Source organism: Populus nigra, chromosome 16, assembly GCF_951802175.1.
Source record: "Populus nigra chromosome 16, ddPopNigr1.1, whole genome shotgun sequence".
Lineage (NCBI taxonomy): Eukaryota > Viridiplantae > Streptophyta > Magnoliopsida > Malpighiales > Salicaceae > Populus > Populus nigra.
Window position 1 is genome coordinate 874,992 of NC_084867.1, and position 20,458 is coordinate 895,449.

At 30.5% G+C, this 20,458-nt stretch overlaps 1 protein-coding gene and 1 non-coding gene across 2 annotated transcripts; both read right to left on the bottom strand.

The window, feature by feature from the left end:
- Positions 1-16,172: 16,172 nt before the first annotated feature.
- Positions 16,173-17,330, bottom strand: LOC133675986 (F-box/kelch-repeat protein At3g23880-like). The gene has a single exon (XM_062097563.1). The coding sequence runs from the start codon at positions 17,328-17,330 to the stop codon at positions 16,173-16,175; it is 1,158 nt and encodes a 385-aa protein (XP_061953547.1).
- A 1,286-nt stretch (positions 17,331-18,616) lies between these two features.
- Positions 18,617-18,689, bottom strand: TRNAA-CGC (transfer RNA alanine (anticodon CGC)). Its single transcript has one exon. It is a non-coding gene; the product is annotated as a tRNA-Ala (tRNA).
- Between the last annotated feature and the right edge of the window lie 1,769 nt (positions 18,690-20,458).

The following is a 20,458-nucleotide window of genomic DNA, read 5'->3' on the forward strand; positions in this document are numbered from 1 at the left end:
AAAAGCAACAACAAACAAAGAATACGGGATTTTTATGAGAGAAAGAAGCTACAAATACAAGTTCTAAATTCACATATTATTCTCCTTATAAATAATAATACCAAAGTATACCTCCATCTGAGGTTTACAAAGCCTTGAATAAAATAAAACCTTAAATAGGATATAAATCCTACTTCAACTAAAAAACAAAAACAAAAATCCAAAATTACAAAGGAAAAAAGCATAAAGTCCGGAAAAAAAAAAAGAAATCCGGGAATAACAAGGAAAATTACAAAAATCAAGGGCTTGGGTGGATTTTTGATATCTAAATATCTGACGGTTTGTGTAGCGATGTTGTGACTATTATAGGAAAAATATCATCTGGAAATTCCTGCAAAAATTTTAGTGTGATCCAAAAGTCAGATAAAAAATTATGATCCTGTCGAGCTATTATTTTGGCCTAGCAGCGACCAGATCTCTTCTTGAATCTGGACATGTCTTACCGATCTATAAATGTATATGCTAGGTCATTCATGTAATTTGCCTGAGAAATATTTTATCTAGTTATGACAGACTCACACGTAACTGTAAAAAAACACTTGTTATTGCAAACCCGACTTTTTTACTTCAAAACTACTTTAAAAAATTATCTCGACTGAAGACTTAAGTTGTCAGGAAGGTTTTATACTAGCCAACTGACACCTTTGATTAGAAATGAAGGGGTTGGCTTGATGTTATTTAAAATAGAGAGGTTTTATGACAAAGTAAGTAAATTAGAGGGACCATAAATGTTTTCTATACTTTCATGGATGCTTTAGCTTTGGCCAGTCTGAGTTCAGTGGATGCGAGACTAAAAAACAGAGAAGTGTTATGACGAACATGCAAGCGTTACATATAGTGCGAAATATATGATCACTTCATAGAATTAATTAACAATCTAATCTAATGTTAATAAAATTAAGGTAAAGCAGCCTACTAATCTTCTTTTTTAAGTTATAATTAAGAACTTATATTATCTTTTAGATGGTGCTTATTGTTATAGTTTAGGTGAAAAGGCATATTTCCAACTAACAATAAGGTGGGAACAATTTATTTTTTTAATATTCATCATGGTATTACGTCATATGTACATCATAACATAAGGTTTTTTTAATTAAAAATATAAATTATTTTCGAATATATTTCTTTTTTCAATTATGGGGTCTTTTTTTTCCACTGTCACATGTACTGTTTGTACTGTCAAGTAACAACTGGAATTTTTGGACGTTGACTGACAGCTTCCCATTTTGAAAAATACAGTGATTTAGAATTATCATAAGATTTTCCTTTTTTTTTATTTTAATTCCAGATTTCCCTTTTATTTTGTTGTGTATTAATTTCGTGATTTGATTTCGTGTATTAATTCTTCAGTCGTGAAGAATTGAGAAAAAGCTTATCCAGGTTCGTGCCTTAGTTATCCTGACAGGGAATTTTCTGCTTCTGCACTCTAGATTTGAATTTTAGTGTGCATGTATGTTATTTTCGCGGTATCTTATCTATTTACTAGGCTTGCATGATGTTTAATGAATTCAGGAATTAATCGTGGTACGTGTAAACTGGTCCGGACATCCTGGATTATAAAAAAAAATTAAGAAAAAGCTGCATGGTGACAAAAAATTGTGTGGTATCACCAGCTATCATGCTGCCTAGCTAGACCTATATATCTTCGTCCAAAATTGAAAGCCCTTTTTTTCTTCTGCATTCAGTGCAACTCGATAATACTATATGTTCATGAAATGGATTTTAACCTTACGTACGAACTCTATGAATTTTTGCGAGTAAAGACTATAGCAGAATTGCCAACTCATGAGATTATTTGCATTCAACATCATTAATAATATATATGGAATAGCATTTTATCGTTACCATTATGTTATATGCACAACTTTTGGAGTATGTGGCAGAAATTTTGTTTTTGTTTATGTTTTTAAGTGTTTTTAATTTGAAAATATATTAAATTAATATTTTTTTAGTATTTTTTAATGATTTTGATGTGTTGATATTAAAAATAAAAAAAATCTCTAAAAAAATATGAATTTAATTTAGTTTTAAACAAAAAGCTAAACACTAAAAATATCTCTTTAGTGAAAATTATGATGGAATGATATTTTAAATAATTATCTTTATAATTAAATAAATATTGCTAAACATGTATAAAAATAATTGCTCATAATCTCATTATAATATATAATTTGTAATTGCATTCTATTTAAGATGATGATGCAACTCTTAAGCAATCGGAGGACATCTCATGTTATATGTTTGATATTATGATATAATGTATTTTTTAAAAAAAATACATTAAAATAATTTATTTTAAATTTTATTTTTTGATATTGGTGTATAAAATTTATTAAAAAAACACTAAAAACATATTAAATAAATTATATATTTTTTAAAAATAAAATGTACTTTTAAAAAAAAAAAACCGAGGAGAACACTATCAAATCATGGGCATGCAATTAGTCAAAACAATCAATCAATTCTTCAGTACTGCCACTTAATTGACTTGCAAGATATTTTAATGACTGTAGATTAATTGCAGTCATAGTACAATCATTTTCACAATATTAGCTTCAATGATATGATATTAAATTAATGCCCTCTATTTTGGTTTATAATTCAATACTGGGAGCGTTAATTAATTAAAAAATGGAAGCACCAAACCAGCAACAAAACTGGCTTCAGGAATTTAATCATATGGTATTTATTCGTGCAGGGGCCGGGACCAGGAGCTGCATTCTGTGTGCCTTAGCCCTTAGCTAGCTTCTGTCATGAAGGGCAACGAAGCTAAGGACAATTATTGCATGCCCGAAAACATATCAAAGAGCATTGATTCGTTTCTGGAATTAAAAAATTATACCAATATATAATCAGCAAATATATATATATATATATATATTAAAAAAAGGCTTACAAGAACGTAACTGGCAACATAACTAGTGTTAACTAATTATAGAAACGTAAGTCTTTTTCGCTTCGTAAAAAAGAAACTATAATGACCCAACTAATTAGCAAATAACCATAAAAAAAAATTATATAATTGGGAGCTAATTAAGAGGGTGCTTAGCAGTGTAGTAGGAATTGTTTTTTAAATAATTTTTCGTGCTGAAATGCATGCTAATAATATTTTTTTATTTTTTAAAAATTATTTTTAACATCAGCATATCAAAACGATCCAAAGTATACAAATCATATTAAATTTTAATAAAAAATAATAAATAATCGTGTTTTTTTAACTATGAACAATGTGCGGTGAGTCTTGCTAGCCATGCATGTTTCTCAATTTGTTATCTTGAGTTTTTTTTTTTAACCGTTATACCCGAACTAGTTTATATATATTTTAACCAATTACTTACTCTCTCTTTCTTCACCAATGAGTAGCTTTCTTCCATTCTCGTCTCTTTTTGCCCTGTAGAGTGGTATGTTAGAAAGAAGAGATCTCCTTGTGGATGGCAGCACTAATTAATTCTCACAGAAGACACTGATTTTATTACCATAATCTTTTGGTCTGATCGAAGTGGACTGCCTAAATGAGAAGGGCATCCACAGTCACACCTCTTCTTTTAAGGTATAAAGCATGTCTTCGTAGCCCCCAAAAACAAAGAAAAACCTTGGGGGTGCAAGAATTTATTAATATACCAAACAGAAATCTCACACGCATGTGTTGGGTTTTTGACGTTACAGACATTAATATCACAAATTTAAAATAATCTAAAAATATAAAAAATTTATTAAAAAAATATTCAAAAATTTTAAAAATACATGGCCAACTGCGATCCCAAACAAGCTCTATTATCATTAGAAAATGAGATTTTCATGAGGAAAAAAACTAATTAATGGTTAATTTCAGGAAATATCTTAAAAAATGTTCATAGAAAAATATGAGCAATAAAAACCGTAATGATAGCAACAATTACCTTACATTGTTGCCGTTTGTCACTAATATTTTCACTTCTAACATGGAATTCGTTGAGTTACACTTCTTTGTCATTAATTATATTATGCAGTGAAGCGACTTTTCAAGAGCAACAGGTGGACATATATAATTGGCTTAAATAATTTTCAACAGATAATTAAGGTGGGTCCCCTGAAATCCACCGACAAAATCCGATGTCGATTCTTAAAGACAAGAAACTATTTCAGCATGTAGTTGACGAAAGGTGTAAATTTGATGACATTGAATGTGTAATGTTTCTCGCTGCTGCAATATTCAATGTTGGATTTTTTAATTGAGAATCAAATTATAATTTATTGACTTTAATATATTTTCTTTATCAGTTTATCGATCTGGGGATTGAAGGGAATATTATATATTGTTTTTTAAAATTTTGTAAGGAACATCTATATTTAATAAATGAGAATAAAAGATGTTATTTATTCAAACTTAAGGAGCAGGTTTGGTGGTTAAAAAAAGATTTATTATCTTCCCAAGCTTGAGTTTAAAAATTAGTATATCTAGGAGAGTTTAATCTCATATAAAAATAAAAATAAAAATAAAATTATGATTTTCAGAGAATAACTAGTGATATTTTATTATTTTATAGATAATTATTATAGAAAAATAACTTTTTTACAATAAGATCTACGCAAAATCAAAATATAATTATAAATATAAGGTTTATTTATCAAAATACAATTACAATTATATAAAATCATTTTTTTTGTTCTCTATATTTGTAGCAAATCGTCATCTTGGCTATTGTGCTTTAAATTTGTCTAAATTAAAGTAAAAAAAATCAAATCTCCGTTAATTTACTCCAATCAATAATTATGCTGTTAGAAAAGGTCCAAATTGAACTTTTTAGAAAAACCGAGACTAAATTGTACTTTTTTGAAAAACTGCCCAGCAGTCTCAATACGAAGGAGCCTCTCTGTCCAAACTACCGTTGAGGTGATTGGGACGATAAATTATTGTGAGACGGCGGTTAACAGCAACAACAAATGGAGGACGAAATTTTACAAAAATGTTCTATTAAGTATTCATTTTCTTAAAGGTGCAATTTAGTCCTTTTAAAATGGCCTCTTTGACATCAGTAATTGATTGGGGCCAATTGATCAATAATTTATCGACTTTAGCTTCAATCGACCAAGCCAGAACTGCAGGAGGAAAGGCCACTTTTAACCGCAATCATAGGGAGAAAAGGGTCATTTTACAAATTAAGATCATGCAAGAGTTTGAGCACCTTGATCATATATATATTTTAATTTTAAGAATAAAACATTTTTAATCTAATTTCTATAAACTCTAGCTGATCTGGTTTTCCACACTAAAATTCATACATTCTCAAAATATTTCTTTCATTTCAAAATCTTATGACCCTCAATCTCAAATTTAAAACTGAGAGTAAAATCATGTTAAAAACTTGAATTTGCAATTTCAAAATAATGTTATTTTAATTTATTTTTTAAAAAGAAAAAATATTACTTTTAATTAAAAAAAATTAAAATTTTCTAAAATTAAACTCATCAAATCTTGGGTCGAGTTTGACCGGTTATTTGATTAAGTAAATCTTTTAAATAATTAAAAATAAAACTTAACGAGGATCGAATTCTATGAATCATCTAGTAAAGTTGTTAAATAATGTTTAATAACTACACATTCATGACATTTTAAATTTGTCATGAATGTGTAGTTAATGTAATGTTACTTTTAGGCCACATAAATTTGTGGGAGAAAGCAATATAACTTAGTGTACTCCTCGTAATATAGGATATATATACTAGAACGAACAATCAATTAAATTATGTACCCAACATAAATTTGTGTGTTTTTAAAATGCATTCAAGTGTAATTTGAAACTAAAAAACAAGTGGTCTTTAATTAATTTTTATTTTAAAGAGTAATTTACAGAAAATATTATTATTTCATGATCGGTTGTCAAGATCATCTAGTTGGATTTCTACATTAATGTTCATGTTGAAGCTAACACAGCACAATCTTGTAATGTTACAACGAATCTTCTTCAAGCTACTTGAACCAATTATTTTGAAAGACTGTTGCATTAATTTCCCATGATAGAGCAGAAAATAGACAAATAATGGTGTGGAAAACAACAATATTCAGCATGCAGGAGGCAGCCATCGGTTTCTCTTCTTGCACAGGAACTGCTACGAAGCTGTGCTTGTAGAGGTTTTTCTGCACACGAGAACGAAGACAACAAGTTGACGAGCGAGTGATAAAAAGAATAAAAGAGACAGGGCACATGGACACAAATGGATGGCAACGACAGCAACTCATATAATTTAATAAGCATGTGCCATTGCGCCTCCTCCCATGGTGGTGGGGAACACGAAGCAAATATGCAGAACTCATCACATGATTTGTTACTTGATTTGCTTCGATCGTCCATGAATATCACTATCTTGTTTCCGAATGATCAAGACACAATGATTTTTAAGGTAAAACACATCCAATTTAGAGTACTGAAAGTTATATCCATGGAAGTTGACGACGATATCAGTATCCCATATCCGGTCTTCCAAAATGGAGGGCCTGGAGAATTTAAAGAATTTATAAATCTTTTATATATATATATATATATATATATATATATATATATATATATATTTAAATTCATGAATAATTTATAATATTCACCATTTATTATGAGGTCAAAGTCATCAATAATTGGGCTGAATCAGATCCATAGTACAGCAACAGGCTAGCTACATAGACATGACCTCCTTGACGATGGTCCCCGAAGTTGATTTTTATTATATATTAACGATTTAGATATTAGTTTAACAATTTGGTGAAATTATTTGTTATGGATACTCAGAAATTAGATTTTACTTGCATTTGGAACAAAATACGTACATATCCTTTTATATAAGGCTGATATTTGACGGGATTTCTTTAAATATAACTCAATCATCACATGAAAAACTATTAAAATCTTATCAAAACTTGTTAATTTTTTAAAATTTCTTTTAAAATGATACCACTTTTAATTTTTTATAAAATAAAAGAATTGAGCTCATCCAGATCAACTCACTTATTCATTACTTGTCTTGAATCGACCCAAATCAGGTTAAAAATACCTATGGGTATTTAGATGACTATGGCAATTGCAATGCCAATCTTTTTTAATGCAATTTTCCAAGTCCCAGATTGTCATTTGACCATTGATAGATAGATATTGTAGGTCCAAAAGCGAGCATCATCAGCACTGTTCTGAGGATAATTAATTCAATTAATAACCACTCAAATCAATTTAGTAGCGGCCAATTCTTTCATTGCAAGCCTTTAAGTTTTCAAATTATCATTGTCATCCACAGAGAAGGAAAGAAAGAAATAATTACCCTAAATTATTAGGATGGTTTTTGTATTGTATTACAAAGTGTTTTTTTAAAAAAAATATTAAAATAATTTTTTTATATTTTTTATATAATTATATCAAAATCATCTAAAAATACTAAAAAAATACTAATTTAATATTTTTTTCATATGAAATACAATTTTAAAATATATAGAAACACAATTTCATAGGAAAAAACAAGTACGCTTTGTTGATCATATAAAGTGTTCATTGATTGAACTTGCCGACACTATATTTAATTTCCATATTATCCTTGGAGAATTAGTCCATAAAGGCAAATTACATTTAATCTTTACACATCAATGTTTTAAAATTCGATCTAACTCAACAAGATATATGATTTAAGTGATTTGAAACTTAGATCAAGTTTGATTTCACCAAAAATAAAAGAAGAATTAATTTAGTGTGACTTCGTAAAAAATACAAGTTTATCAACAGCTAGATCATCCCCGTAAAAATCCGGTCAAAAATAATTGATTTTTTTTTTGTTTCTTTAAAAATAATATTATTTTTATTTTTTATATATAAAATAAAGATAGTTAAATTGATCCGGGTAAACTTGTCAGACCCACAATTCAAAACTTATTCTGAATCATTGATTAAAAACCATGTTTAAAGTATATGAGAGTGGTTTAAAAACCATGGTTAAAGTACATCATATATATTGAAAGTGGATCCCTAAGGAAGGAAAAAAAATAGAGAAATAAAAGGATAGGAGTTATAGTCATGAGCAAGTGGCATGCACCAAGAACCAAATTTTGAGCAAGTGGTGGCTCGTGCACCCGTATAAAATATTTACCAACCTACTCGTCTAAAGCAGCCTAAGTTACTTGCTTTTTTAAAAAAAAAACTTTATATTTCAAAATATATATATATATATATATATATATATATATATATATATATATATATTTTGACATTTCAAACCATCAAAAACACAAAAAGCGAAAAACACAGCACTGCCAACCACACCGACAAAGACAGACCTTTTTCCATTATAGACAAGTCAATGTTTCCAGGACGTGATGATCATTCAAGTCTTAAACATAAAATGTTTATGGAAAGAGAGGCAGTGATTAGAGGGCCCTTGAGAATTGGTTAGACTGTCACGTACACAGTTCATCTGTGAACACAAGTGTGTTATCCAATTTGAAGATAATTATAGCAATCTCTGAGACTCTTGGAGATTAAGCAGAAGACGTATGAGGCTCACATACAGTTAAGAAGCAAGAGCTTAAATCAATGGAGGGGATGGAGGTTAAGACTTCTTCTAGTGTTGTTGGTTTAACAGACACGAATGTATGTGAAAATTATTGATTGGACTGCTTTCTCTGACTCAAAGATTACGACTTTTTATCTCTGGTAGAATTTTCTCTTCTAGGGTTCATTTGTAGTGATGCCTTGAAAGGAAATGATTTCATTACATTTTCAGATGTAATTTTTATTATAATTAATGTACAGATTAAACTACTTGAAGTGAATTTAATTAGTTACGTAGTAGTTATTAATTCATGTTCAGTTTAGCTAGTTAATTTGATAATTCACTAATTTAAAAAAGTGTTTGAGACCATGATAGAAATTAAATATACTTTAAAAGAAATAAAAAATCAAAGTTTTATAAAATCATGATTGAACAATTATTCCAAACATACATTATAACCTAACTAACTAGTTTTATATTAAATCAAGTAAAATTGACCATGCATTTCGACTCCAGATATTAGTTCATGATCCGATCAAAAATCTTGAGACAATTACTTGTTTGCATTAACCGAGACAATGGTCATTGGACCATAGTTTTAAAACCCGGCTCAGCTAGTCAGATCAACCCGGGGCTAGAACCGGGCTAGATTTGTGAAAAAACAAGGAAAGTTTGAAATCCGGCTGACCCGACAAGACTCGGTCAAAACTCAGTTGCTTTTTTTTACTAAAACAACATCTTTTTTATTTGTAGAGAAAAATAAAATTAACCTGGATGACCTAGTCAACCTGAAACTTGAGCCGGGTGGACTACCACACCGGATTTAAAAACATTGCATTGGATCCACAAAATTGATAAGGGCCTTGAGAAGTAGTGCAGAGAGACGAAAGCTTGATAACTTAAAACTCGTTTGAAGCAGATCATCGAGTGATTTTGGTAGGGCATCCTTCTTTTCCAGTCGTGTATGGCCTTCCAAATCATTGAAGTGAAGATTTACATCTCGTTGGCCCATCATGGCGGGAGTCTAGCTATCAGAGGCGACCAATCTCAATATCGCTGATCAGAATTTCCAGACCTGATGATTTAACGAAGGGGATGGTGCTACTTTCTACCGTGAGTTCCATTCCTTGACATAATTATTAACGAAGCAAACTAAGTGATCTGTGCCGCTGTCCCCTTTGTCTTCGTAGTAGGGCAGCTCAAGATTCTTAGTCATCTGGGTTCGGGCGGCAATCATCTATAAAGTGAGAAGAAAAAAGAAGGGAAATTGCCAAGATACAACATATTTATGTACTAACATATATAGGAAAAAGAAGGGAAATTAATTAAAATGCAATCCCTGGAAATTGCCGGGGAAATTATGCTGGATGACTAAGACACGGGTCAAGATTAGCCCTTGGGGCGCCATTAGGGTCCACAGTTGCAGCTGTTTATCGTCGTTTTCTGGATTAGTTGTCAGTTCCTACTTGACTTCAGCATGGGAATGTATTTCAAGAGAGATCGAATACGGACCTCGACATTTTATCTTGTTTGGAAGGGAATGAAACTGGATGGAAAGCTCCTGTAAGTAAAAGATACGTGCTCCAATGTTGTTATATCAGCGTATTAATCTGAAGAAAACCCGTAATTTAAAACCTAATCGATGAAATCCAGCTGATTTGATGTAATTTTTATATGAATTGCACACCAAAAAACTAAAAAAAAAAAACTATCTGTGTGTAAAACGAAGAGTGTCATTATCAAAATCATAATTTAATCAACAATGCAAGCTGGCAAATGAAGCTTTATTTCAAGATGAAAACGATGGTCAGACGTTAACAATTCCTTCTTATCGTCACCTGGCCTTGCTTCCTCTTCTTAAACAAGGATGGATAAGGATGTTCAACGTATATTTTAAACAAGGATGGTCAGGAGGGGAATGATGCCATTGGTTCTTGCTAGAGAGACCTGCAATTTTCAGTTGAAAAGTGCTAGGAAACAAACTTCATCAAATCTTTTTTTCTTTTTTGGAATCAATCACGATATATTCAAGCAATAGGTCCATTGTTTTTTTCGTAATTTATCTTTGATGTGAGTCCTTTTCACCACTCCTCGCATTAGATATTGTTTTGGCTTCACTGTAGTTTAATCGAATGCAACAATCCTTCATTTCTTGTTATCGTATTGTTGTATTCGCAAAAAACTTTCTTCCTAATACCCTTTCTTTGATTTGAAATAAAGATAATAATTTAAAGAATAAACTTAATTACCACTTACTGCCCTTTCTTCCTAAGCCGGGAGGGACCTACAGCAAGCTTTGAGGGAGCTTGGCACCTCCAAGCTTTCTAGTTTTCTTGACTGCAAATCCTGGTTAGAATTTTCTAGTCCCACCCTGGCCGGCGAGTCAATCCAAAACATAGTGGACTCGAAACCCAACTCAGGTAGGTTTCACAAGAAATAAAAGGAATTGATTCCATGTTATTCAATCAAAAACTCAGATTAACTTGTAATTCAGTTGTACTAGTTAAAAACTCGTTGAATTTAAAAAATATTATTTTAATTTTTTAAAAAATAAATTGCTTAACTTGTATCTATATGTTAAGAGAGTGTTTAAGAGTGTGGTAATGGTTGTTTTTCAAAGTGCTTTTCACTCAAATATACATTAAAATAATTTTTTTTATTTTTTCAAAATCATTTTTGACATTAGCATATCATAGTTTTGAAACCCGGCCCAGTGGGTCGACCCGGAGTTGGAACTGGGCCGGGTTGAAAAAAAATAGGGAAAGGAAAAACCCGGTGTGACCCGGTTGACCCGGCAAGACCCGGTCAAAAACCTGGTTGCAATTCGTTGACTTTTGTATTTTTTTTTTACTAAAATGACGTCGTTTTAATTTTTTTGAATGATTTTGAAAACTATGATTAGCGTATCAAAATGATGTGAAAACACAAAAAATTATTATTTTGAATCAAAAAAATTAAAAAAAAATTAAAGTAATTTTGAAAAAAAAAAACAAGATATTAGATAATAAGTTAAAGGGTGTAGGAAATTTATTGTTCATCCACACCCAATGCAATGTGAATTAAAGTAATCCACGGTGCATTTAATTTATTTTTTCACTTTTTCGGTTTTGTTTTTCCCTTCTTTTCCTCTTTTTTCTTTTTTTTTGTCACTTTTGTTTTTTTTTACTTTTGTTTTTGCACCTTTTCTTTCCCCCCTTTTTTCTTTTTCTTTTTCATTTTTTTCTCAAAATTCTCTTTGTCAATTTTATTTTTTTAATATTGAGCTAGTTAAAAATTTCGCTTTGTAATTTTTTCTTTAAAATACTGTGGATTGCTACGGTGTTTTCCCACATGATTTTTCTATATTATTTTTTTACTTTTCAAAATTATATTTGTCGATTTTATTTTTTTAATATTGAGCTGATTAAAATTTAGTTTTGTAATTTTTTTCTTTAAAACATTGTTGATTGCTACAGTGTTTCCCCACCTAGTTTTTTTTTGTTTTTTATTATTTTCTTCAAAATTATCTTTTTCAATTTTATGTTTTAATATTGAGCTGGTTAAATATTACAGTTACAATATGTGAGGGAACTGTAGCTTTCCTTGCAAATTATTGTGAATTGCTACTGTGTTTTTTCCCACATAGTTTTTTTCTAAAATTATCTTTGTTAATTTTATTTTTTTTAATATTAAGCTGGTTAAAAATTACAATTACAAGTAAATATAAGTAAGGCTAAATCATATGAGGAAAACATTGTAACTTTCTTCACAAAACACTATGGATTGATACAGTTTTTCCTCACGTGGTTTTTTTTCCAATTTCTTTTGTGTTTTTTTCATAATTTTTTTTTCCAAAATTATCTTTGTCGATGTTATTTTTTTAATATTAAGCTGGTTAGAATTTATCTTTGTAATAAAGTTTAATCATGGAGGAAAGCATTGTAGCTTTCCTAACAAAACATCGTGGATTGCTACAGTGTCTCTGCACATAGTTTTTTTTTCTTATGATTGTTTCAAAATTATCTTTATCAATTTTATTTTTTTAATATTGAGCTAGTTGAGAATTACAATTGTAAGTCATTACAAATAAGGTTAAATCATGTGGGGAAGCAATGTAGCTTTCATCACAAAACACTATGAATTGATATAGTGTTTCCAACATGGTTTTTTTGTCCCTGTTTTTTTGTGTTTTATTTTATTTTATTTTTTCAAAAATTATCTTTGTCGATGTTATTTTTTTAATATTGAGCTGATTGAGAATTTAGTTTTGTAATTATTTTTCTTTAAAACACTGTGAATTGCTGCAGTGTTTTCCCACATGATTTTTTTATGATTTTTTTCTAAAATTATCTTTGTCGCTTTTTTTTTTAATATTGAGTTGGTTAAAAATTATAATTACAATAAAATTAAATCATATGGGGAAAACGTTGTTGTTTTCCTCGTAAAACACTATAGATTGCTACAATATTTCTCTAAAAGGTTTTGTTTATGATTCTTCTTAAAATTATTTTTGTCGATTGTATTGAGAAAAATACTATAGTTTTCCTCACAAAATATTGTCAATTGCTACAATATTTTTTCTCATGGATTTTTTTCTTTCCAAAATTAACTTTGTTGATTTTTTTTTTAATACTAGTTGGTAGAGAATTTAGCTTCGTATTTTTTTTGCTTTTTATTAAAAGAAAAGTTATATCATGTTGCAAAAATACTGTATCTTTCCTCACAAAACACTTTGGATTGTTACATATCATTTTGTTCGGTCTCTAAATTTTTTATCACTAATATAATTTTTTTTTCTATCATAAAATATTAATTTTATTATATTTTAAGTTTTTATTACTTATGTAGCGAAAGCAGTATCTGGTTAATTATATAACCGGTGTCTTGCACCTTGTTGACTTTTGGATTCAACAATAATGGAAAGGTGAAAATGTAACAACACACACCAATTATTGTTGCCTATACTGTGAGCCTTTGTCTTGATTATTGATAGGATCTGCATGCTCTCAAATCAATAATAATAACACAATTAGTGGCATGCAAATGCCTCGTAAGAACATAATTATTTTTCAATGCAACACGGAAGAAAAAAGAAGCAGAAAACAATTAAATTAAATACTCCATTAAATTATCCATCAAGAACACTGTTCAGCGTGCTGAAATGAACCTAAATTTACTGTATTGAAAATGTTGATTTGAAGCCTGAATTGAGGCTCCATATATCCTCACAAAAATGGTGTTGTGTCGCAGTCCCCGCCCTATCACTTGTTTTGATGGGCAATCTCCATGGCACACAAGCATGTTTATTTCATTTCTTAAATTTAATTTGCATAAGAAACATATAATTTAATTTGATTGATAAAATTAATTAAACTATTTGCATGCCCTAATAACCAGTTTACAGATGTGAAAACAAATGAATTTGCTTAAGAAATATTTTGTATTTCGTGTGTATATAATAAATTGTCTATAAACCCTACTTGATCCGTCTCCAGCAACTCTTATACTCCTTGAAAAAACTCCAACTTGAACACAAGATTTATGATCACCACGAGCTGCAACTCTGACAACCTTGTAGTCTTCTTCTCTGGAATCAAAGCCAAATCCTACGCCGAAGCTGAGCTTGAGACGTCCATTTGATCTTCACACTAACGGGGTGGTGGAAGAATCCTGAATTGCCTTGTTGCAGGGCTCCATAAGACATATTCATCATATAATATTTCAGCACAGACCAAACCACGACGAGCACCAGTAAAATCCATGGTGTGATCTCTTGGCTTATAACACCTCACGCATATAACTCCTGCCAACACTGCCTGTCTCTCTAGACGAATGAAACCAAGCTCTCTGTATGAATAGAGGCCTGACAGAGAGAGAATTGTCGCTGGAGTTGAAGCATTCTAAGACTTGATTGATTCAAATCAAAGAAGAACATCTTATCATAAACATTAGCTTCTTGAAATATAACTTCGCTGTCGCTGCATTTACCAAGTGGCCTTCCCAATGAGGCAGGAAATGCACAAGAAGGAATCGTAGACGCTTCTGACCAACACCTATCTTCACCGCTGCCATTGAGGATCCACTTAATCTGCCTCCAAAAACCCTTACATCTTGTAAACATGATGAGAATCGAGTTTGCAAAGTTATGGCAGAGTCCAATTGAAAGTAAACAGAATAGGATTACTTAAGGAGTTATGAGTTCTATTTAAAATCAACAATATTATATTTATCTTAGATTAGGATTATTATTAGTAATTGCAATTTCTTTTTATTAGAACTCTTCATTTAATATCAAACAAGAAACTTTTCTAAAACTCTCTCTTCCTTCTTGAATTTTCATCAGAACACCTCGATGGAATATGAGAATCAAGACAAGAATTTGCTCGGACCTTTACTATCTTATAATCTTTTCCTTCAGGGCCAAACCCAAAACCGTGAATTGTGCAGTTGCCCTTAACATCCACTGAGTTGTGATTTGTTTTGTCTCGGCTTTGCCATCTGCTGGTTTGTTTGGTGAGTCTTTAGTTCTTGTCCTGTTGTCTTCTGCTGCAGTTCGTATTTCTCTGCAGCTATCTCTTGTATTTTGTATTCTCCCACCAAGTTGGCTTCATGTACACTTTGCTGCTTATCTATTCTGATATTGGCTTATAAATAAAACAAAACAGTTCGAAACCTAGTAAGACTTACAGGGCCATAATTGTAATCATTTGGTGCATAAGAGATTCGAGAAGGCATGGAAATTCTCCTTGATGTCATGGTCGTCCAGGGCCTGTATGCCTCCTTACAAAGTTGAAATATTGATAGGTGAACATTAAATATTTGAAAATTGGTAGCCAAACATTAAATAAGATTGGAATGTGAGCTGGTGTGGGCAGTGGACATCTTTGTCTTGTTACACTTGTACCCCATTAATAAACAAGTATAAGCTTTTGATTTCATAACATATCCAGCAACCTTTTAGGATTTCTTGCGGCGGTTCAACCCAAACATATATCAACTGTATAAGCCAGGGCATGCTGGAGAATTCTTTCCTAGAGTCACAATAGGCCCACCGAACACTGCCTGGGTGGACCAAGCTGGGTTTGATTCAATACTGTATTGTCTCTATGTCCAAAAAAGTGACACAAGTCCATGATGATAGGAACATTGGAGAATCTGGAGATTTGAAGTCTTGCAGTGGATGCCAAATTAAGAAACACAGAGCAAACAAAAGATGGGGTAAAACAAGTTTCTTAGTACAAGAGAAGCCACAAGAAATCAAGCATGGTGGAAGATTCCTATGGCTCCCTTGAGGCTCAATTTCAAAGACGATTCACAATCCAACATTGCACTATCACAGACAACATTAGAGGAGCCAATAGAGCAAAACCAACAAGACTATTTTATAAGGCATCAAAGCAGCCAAAATGAGAAGAAGGGCAAACACACTCCATGATGAAAAAAGCATGTGCTAGTAAGCTCATTTTGGTTCACTTCACTTCAGTTATCACTGTAAGCAAGTCAAAATTAAAGCACTAGTCCCTAAAAAACACAAAAAAAAAGCTGAGTTATTATTATCAAACTACATTACTTCATAGTAGTTGATGATAAAATCCTACCCCAAACATATATTTATATACCCTTGGAGTCAGACTCCAGATTCCAGACTCCAATTAGACCTCACTAAGCACCTCCTCTTCTATAACCCGATGATCATGTCCTGCACTCACTGGAACTAAACTTTCCACATAACTGTGAATGTCACATGAGTAGGTAGCTTCACAAATATGCAGCCTTCTGTAATTTTGATTACTTGGATCACACAAGAAAAATTGAGTAAACTGTCCATCCAATTTCCTCATTATCAATCCAGTCTCATTTGTAACACCAACAGGGTATCCAAGAGCATTTAATTGAAGAGAATTCAGTTTAGTCCAATACTTACCATCAGCACCACCATAATCATCCCATACACATATCTCAACTCGATCGGTCGCAGCAGGTCTTCCAACCAGACCCTTTGAAGGATAATATGCCAGTGCAAGTAACCCTTTAAACCCCATAATTTTAACACAAACTCCGGCGGAAAACTCAGGTGTTGGTATCTTCCTAAACTCTTCAGTATTCAAATCGAATGACAGTATAAACTTCTGAATACCACCTGATTTTCCAGCACTGTTACCCAACCAATGCAATCCTCCATTAATAACCACGCCGTTTTGTCCTTCATGAATAACACAAGCCCCAATCGCTCTCCCATCAATCACTTTCCAGCAACCAGTCCGCCACGAAAAAACCTCAACCATTACAACAGGTGATTCACCCTTTTCGCAGGCGAAACCCACAATCCTCACAACTTTGTAATCACTCTTTTCCCGATCAAATCCAAACCCAGTTGAGACCATCCAAAAGGGCCCACGAGAATCACTGATTATTGGGCTAGGAAGACACGAATACTGCTTCCTAGCAATATTCCACAAAACAAACCCCCTCGCATAACAAGAAGAGATATCAAGACAAACAAGACCATTGCTAGAACCAACAATTTTTGGGAACCTAATTAAGGAGCCCAAAAGAGGAATCTCAACATCAAAGGGTTGGTTATTGGTCAGTGAAAAAGAGAAGTTAGACCCGGATGGGTTATGAAAGTGGCGAATAAAAAAGGTGAAATGTCGAGAAGAACGGCGGAGATGGGCGGAGATGAAATCAGGGGAGTTGATCAGAGCAGAAAAGGGTTTAGAAACGGATTCGAAACGGGTTAAAGATTTGATGGGGAGCCTCGATAGGATATCAGTTAGGGTTTCCTGGGGTAAAGTGGTTTTTTTATCCATTGATCTTCGCTTGCTTCTCATGGGAAGAGAGAAATCTGAGGTGAGAAAAATTGAGGGAAATGGGTTTCCATGCGTCCATACATATACACACACTCACACACACACACACGTGTGTGTGTGTGTGTGTGTAGATGATTAATGGATAGGTTTCATCTAAACACATTTTTTATTTTCAGGTTAGATTTTCTTTTCATTTCTTTTTATGTAATTAGCAAAGTGTTCTTGGGGATGGCAATGAGATTTTTTTTTGCATATATATAGAAATGTTAATGAGAGTTCAAAGGAGACTTATTGAATTAAGTATTTATTAGAAATGGTATTTAATTTATTTTTCTTTGGAGTTGAGAAAATCGTATTTAATGTTTGTATTTTTTTGGTATTTTTCATGGTAATAAATTATTTTTGTATTGATTATCACTTTTTCTTTCTGTTTTTCGCTTATAAATATTTTAGTTATATGGCTGTGGATATTGATAAATTATTATATTTAATGTAGATAAATTATTATTTTTTTCAAATCATATGTCATAAAAATATTCTTAAAAAATTATTATATTGGTATTTCGTTTATCTACATTAAATTTTAAATTAATAATATATGGTTGCAACATATATATTTATAGAAAGACACTTCTTTCGGAGTCAATTCATTTAAGTTATCTAGACAATTTGATTAGTCTTGGCTACTAACAAATTTGTAAAAAAAAGAAATTAACATGACACGGAATATATAATATAAATTTATATTATAAAAGTGTAAATAAATTTTTTCTTCATGTATGGTTTATAAAAACAATAATCAATTTTATTAATAAAAATATGGTGTATTTGTTCTTGTATAATAAAATCTTATCATACAAGATTCAAAAAAAAAATAAAAATAATTGGTAAGACTTTTGCATAGAAAAAAAAATTATTAAAAACAATTATGTCTTCACAACTATATTTTTTTATTGGCTAACACTGTAAATCTAAATGCATAACCATCTATAATATTTTAACCTAACCTATGATTTTAGTTAAATTATATAGATATTGACCTAGCAAAACCTATTCAGCCTAACTTTATTTTTAGTTAGTCGGTTGATCTAGTAAGATTAAAAAAAAATTAAAAGCGTTGTTTTTTTTTTTTTTGAATAAAAACGAGTGCTGAGCCACTAACTAGAAAACTTTTCCGAGTCGTTAAGGTTGGGTTTGTGCTGAAACGATGCGTTTTACTTATAGGCCAATTACGTAGAAGGAATTAGTAAGCATCAAGAAAGAGGCTGGGTCAAAAACCTAAAAGGTGGAGGTGCGGGGAATCGAACCCCGTGCCTCTCGCATGCGAAGCGAGCGCTCTACCATATGAGCTACACCCCCGCACATGTTGTGATACCAAATCTTAACCTAATTCTCTTAGCCTTCCTTCTAATTTTACAACCTTATCATAAAAATCATGTTATTGTTTTGGAAAGATACTGGTTATTTAAAGATGACATGATTTTCGAAATTTATTTTCATTTAATTTCTTTTTACAATGAAAATAAATATTTACGTGAAAAATACAATATATATATATTTGACTATATCCATTATATTATTGCTAGCAGACACCACTCTATTTTTTTTAATCTTCCAAATCATTCCCGTTGAAAATTCATATGCAGTTTTTTCTAATCCTTTAATAATAATAATAAAAAAATCTCTGAACTAAAAAAAAAAGGTAGAATCAATAAAGATTTCCTTTTCATCCCTGGAGTTGAATATAAAATTTATTTTTATTTATTTTTTTATAATTAAAATAAATATTTATAAAAATATTACAATTTAATACGCGCCCGCGGGTGTATATATATAAACAAGTTATTCTTTGGCAAAATTATTTGCTAGTCTTGTGAAAATATTAATCTGGTAAAAAATTAAGTAAAATCCAATTTGATTTTTTTTCAAAATATAATTGTCTCAGTGTTTTTTCTTAAAAAAAAATCTTATAATAACATTGATTTATATTTACCATTTAAAACATAACTCGAATTATTCATCAAATTGAATTTTACAAATACATGGTGGTGGGTTAGGCTTTTAGGCATTTGTGTACCATTGGCTAGTGTGGCAGGCACAAGGTTGAGCCGAAGGGTTCAACACATTGGAATGTTAGGTTAAAATTAGGTTTCTGTTCCTTGAAATTCATGTAATGATTTAGATCACGGGTATTTATTACTTAGAGTTCAATTTAGTTTTCGAGTAAAAAACTAAATCATTTAAGAAAATTATTGTGCATCAAGATATAAATTATTATTTATTATAACAGTATAATTAAGATTTTATTCTTGAGAAAAAAAGGCAATGTACTAAGTGTGAGCACCTCGTCAAAAATGTAAATCCCTGAATAAATTCATAAAAATAACAATAAAAAAACATTATATTAAATGAGAAAAGTGATAATTAAATTATGAAAATAATGACAATTTTGAGAATTTAAAGTAAAATGTTATATACTAACAAGTGTTAAAAAATACAAAACAAATACCCAAAAAAATAAAAAAACATATAAACACAATGAAATTTTAATGGAAACAAATTTTTCAGAATTGAAAATATTAATATATAACTTGATGAAATTAAAAGTATCGCTTATAAAGTTTAGTTTGTTTGGTTTTTTTTCTAGTTTATCTTTTTTATTTTTAATTTTTGTTTGGGTTTTGTTTTTTTATTTTTTGGGTTTGATTTTATTGGTTTAATCCTCTATAATTTTTTTTTTTAATTTCATTCTTTGTGATTTTTAATCTTTTAAATTCGATACTCATTCTTTTAATTGCTATTTATTTTGTTTGGGATTATTTTTTTTTCAAATTTCATTCTATTTAGTTGTTTTCTCTTAAATTTTATCTTCATTATTTATGTTGCGGTTTTTTTTTGTTTTCTGCAACTTTTTTTATTAATATTTTTTTTTATCGATTTCATCATTCAAAATTAAATAATTGATTGACAATTAAGTTTTTTAATTGAACTCAAGTCCATGATTCAACGAGTTACTAGTTTTTAAGCTGACGTTTTCTTTTTTTTTTTGAAGTTTTATTTTATTTTATTTTAATTTTTGTGATTTTTTTTTCTATTAGGTTAATATTAGGTTATTTGATAATCTAAAT

Bases quoted from the DNA above. Each gene is read 5' to 3' on its own strand.
- LOC133675986 (XM_062097563.1), bottom strand. From the start codon at position 17,330: ATGGATAAAAAAACCACTTTACCCCAGGAAACCCTAACTGATATCCTA.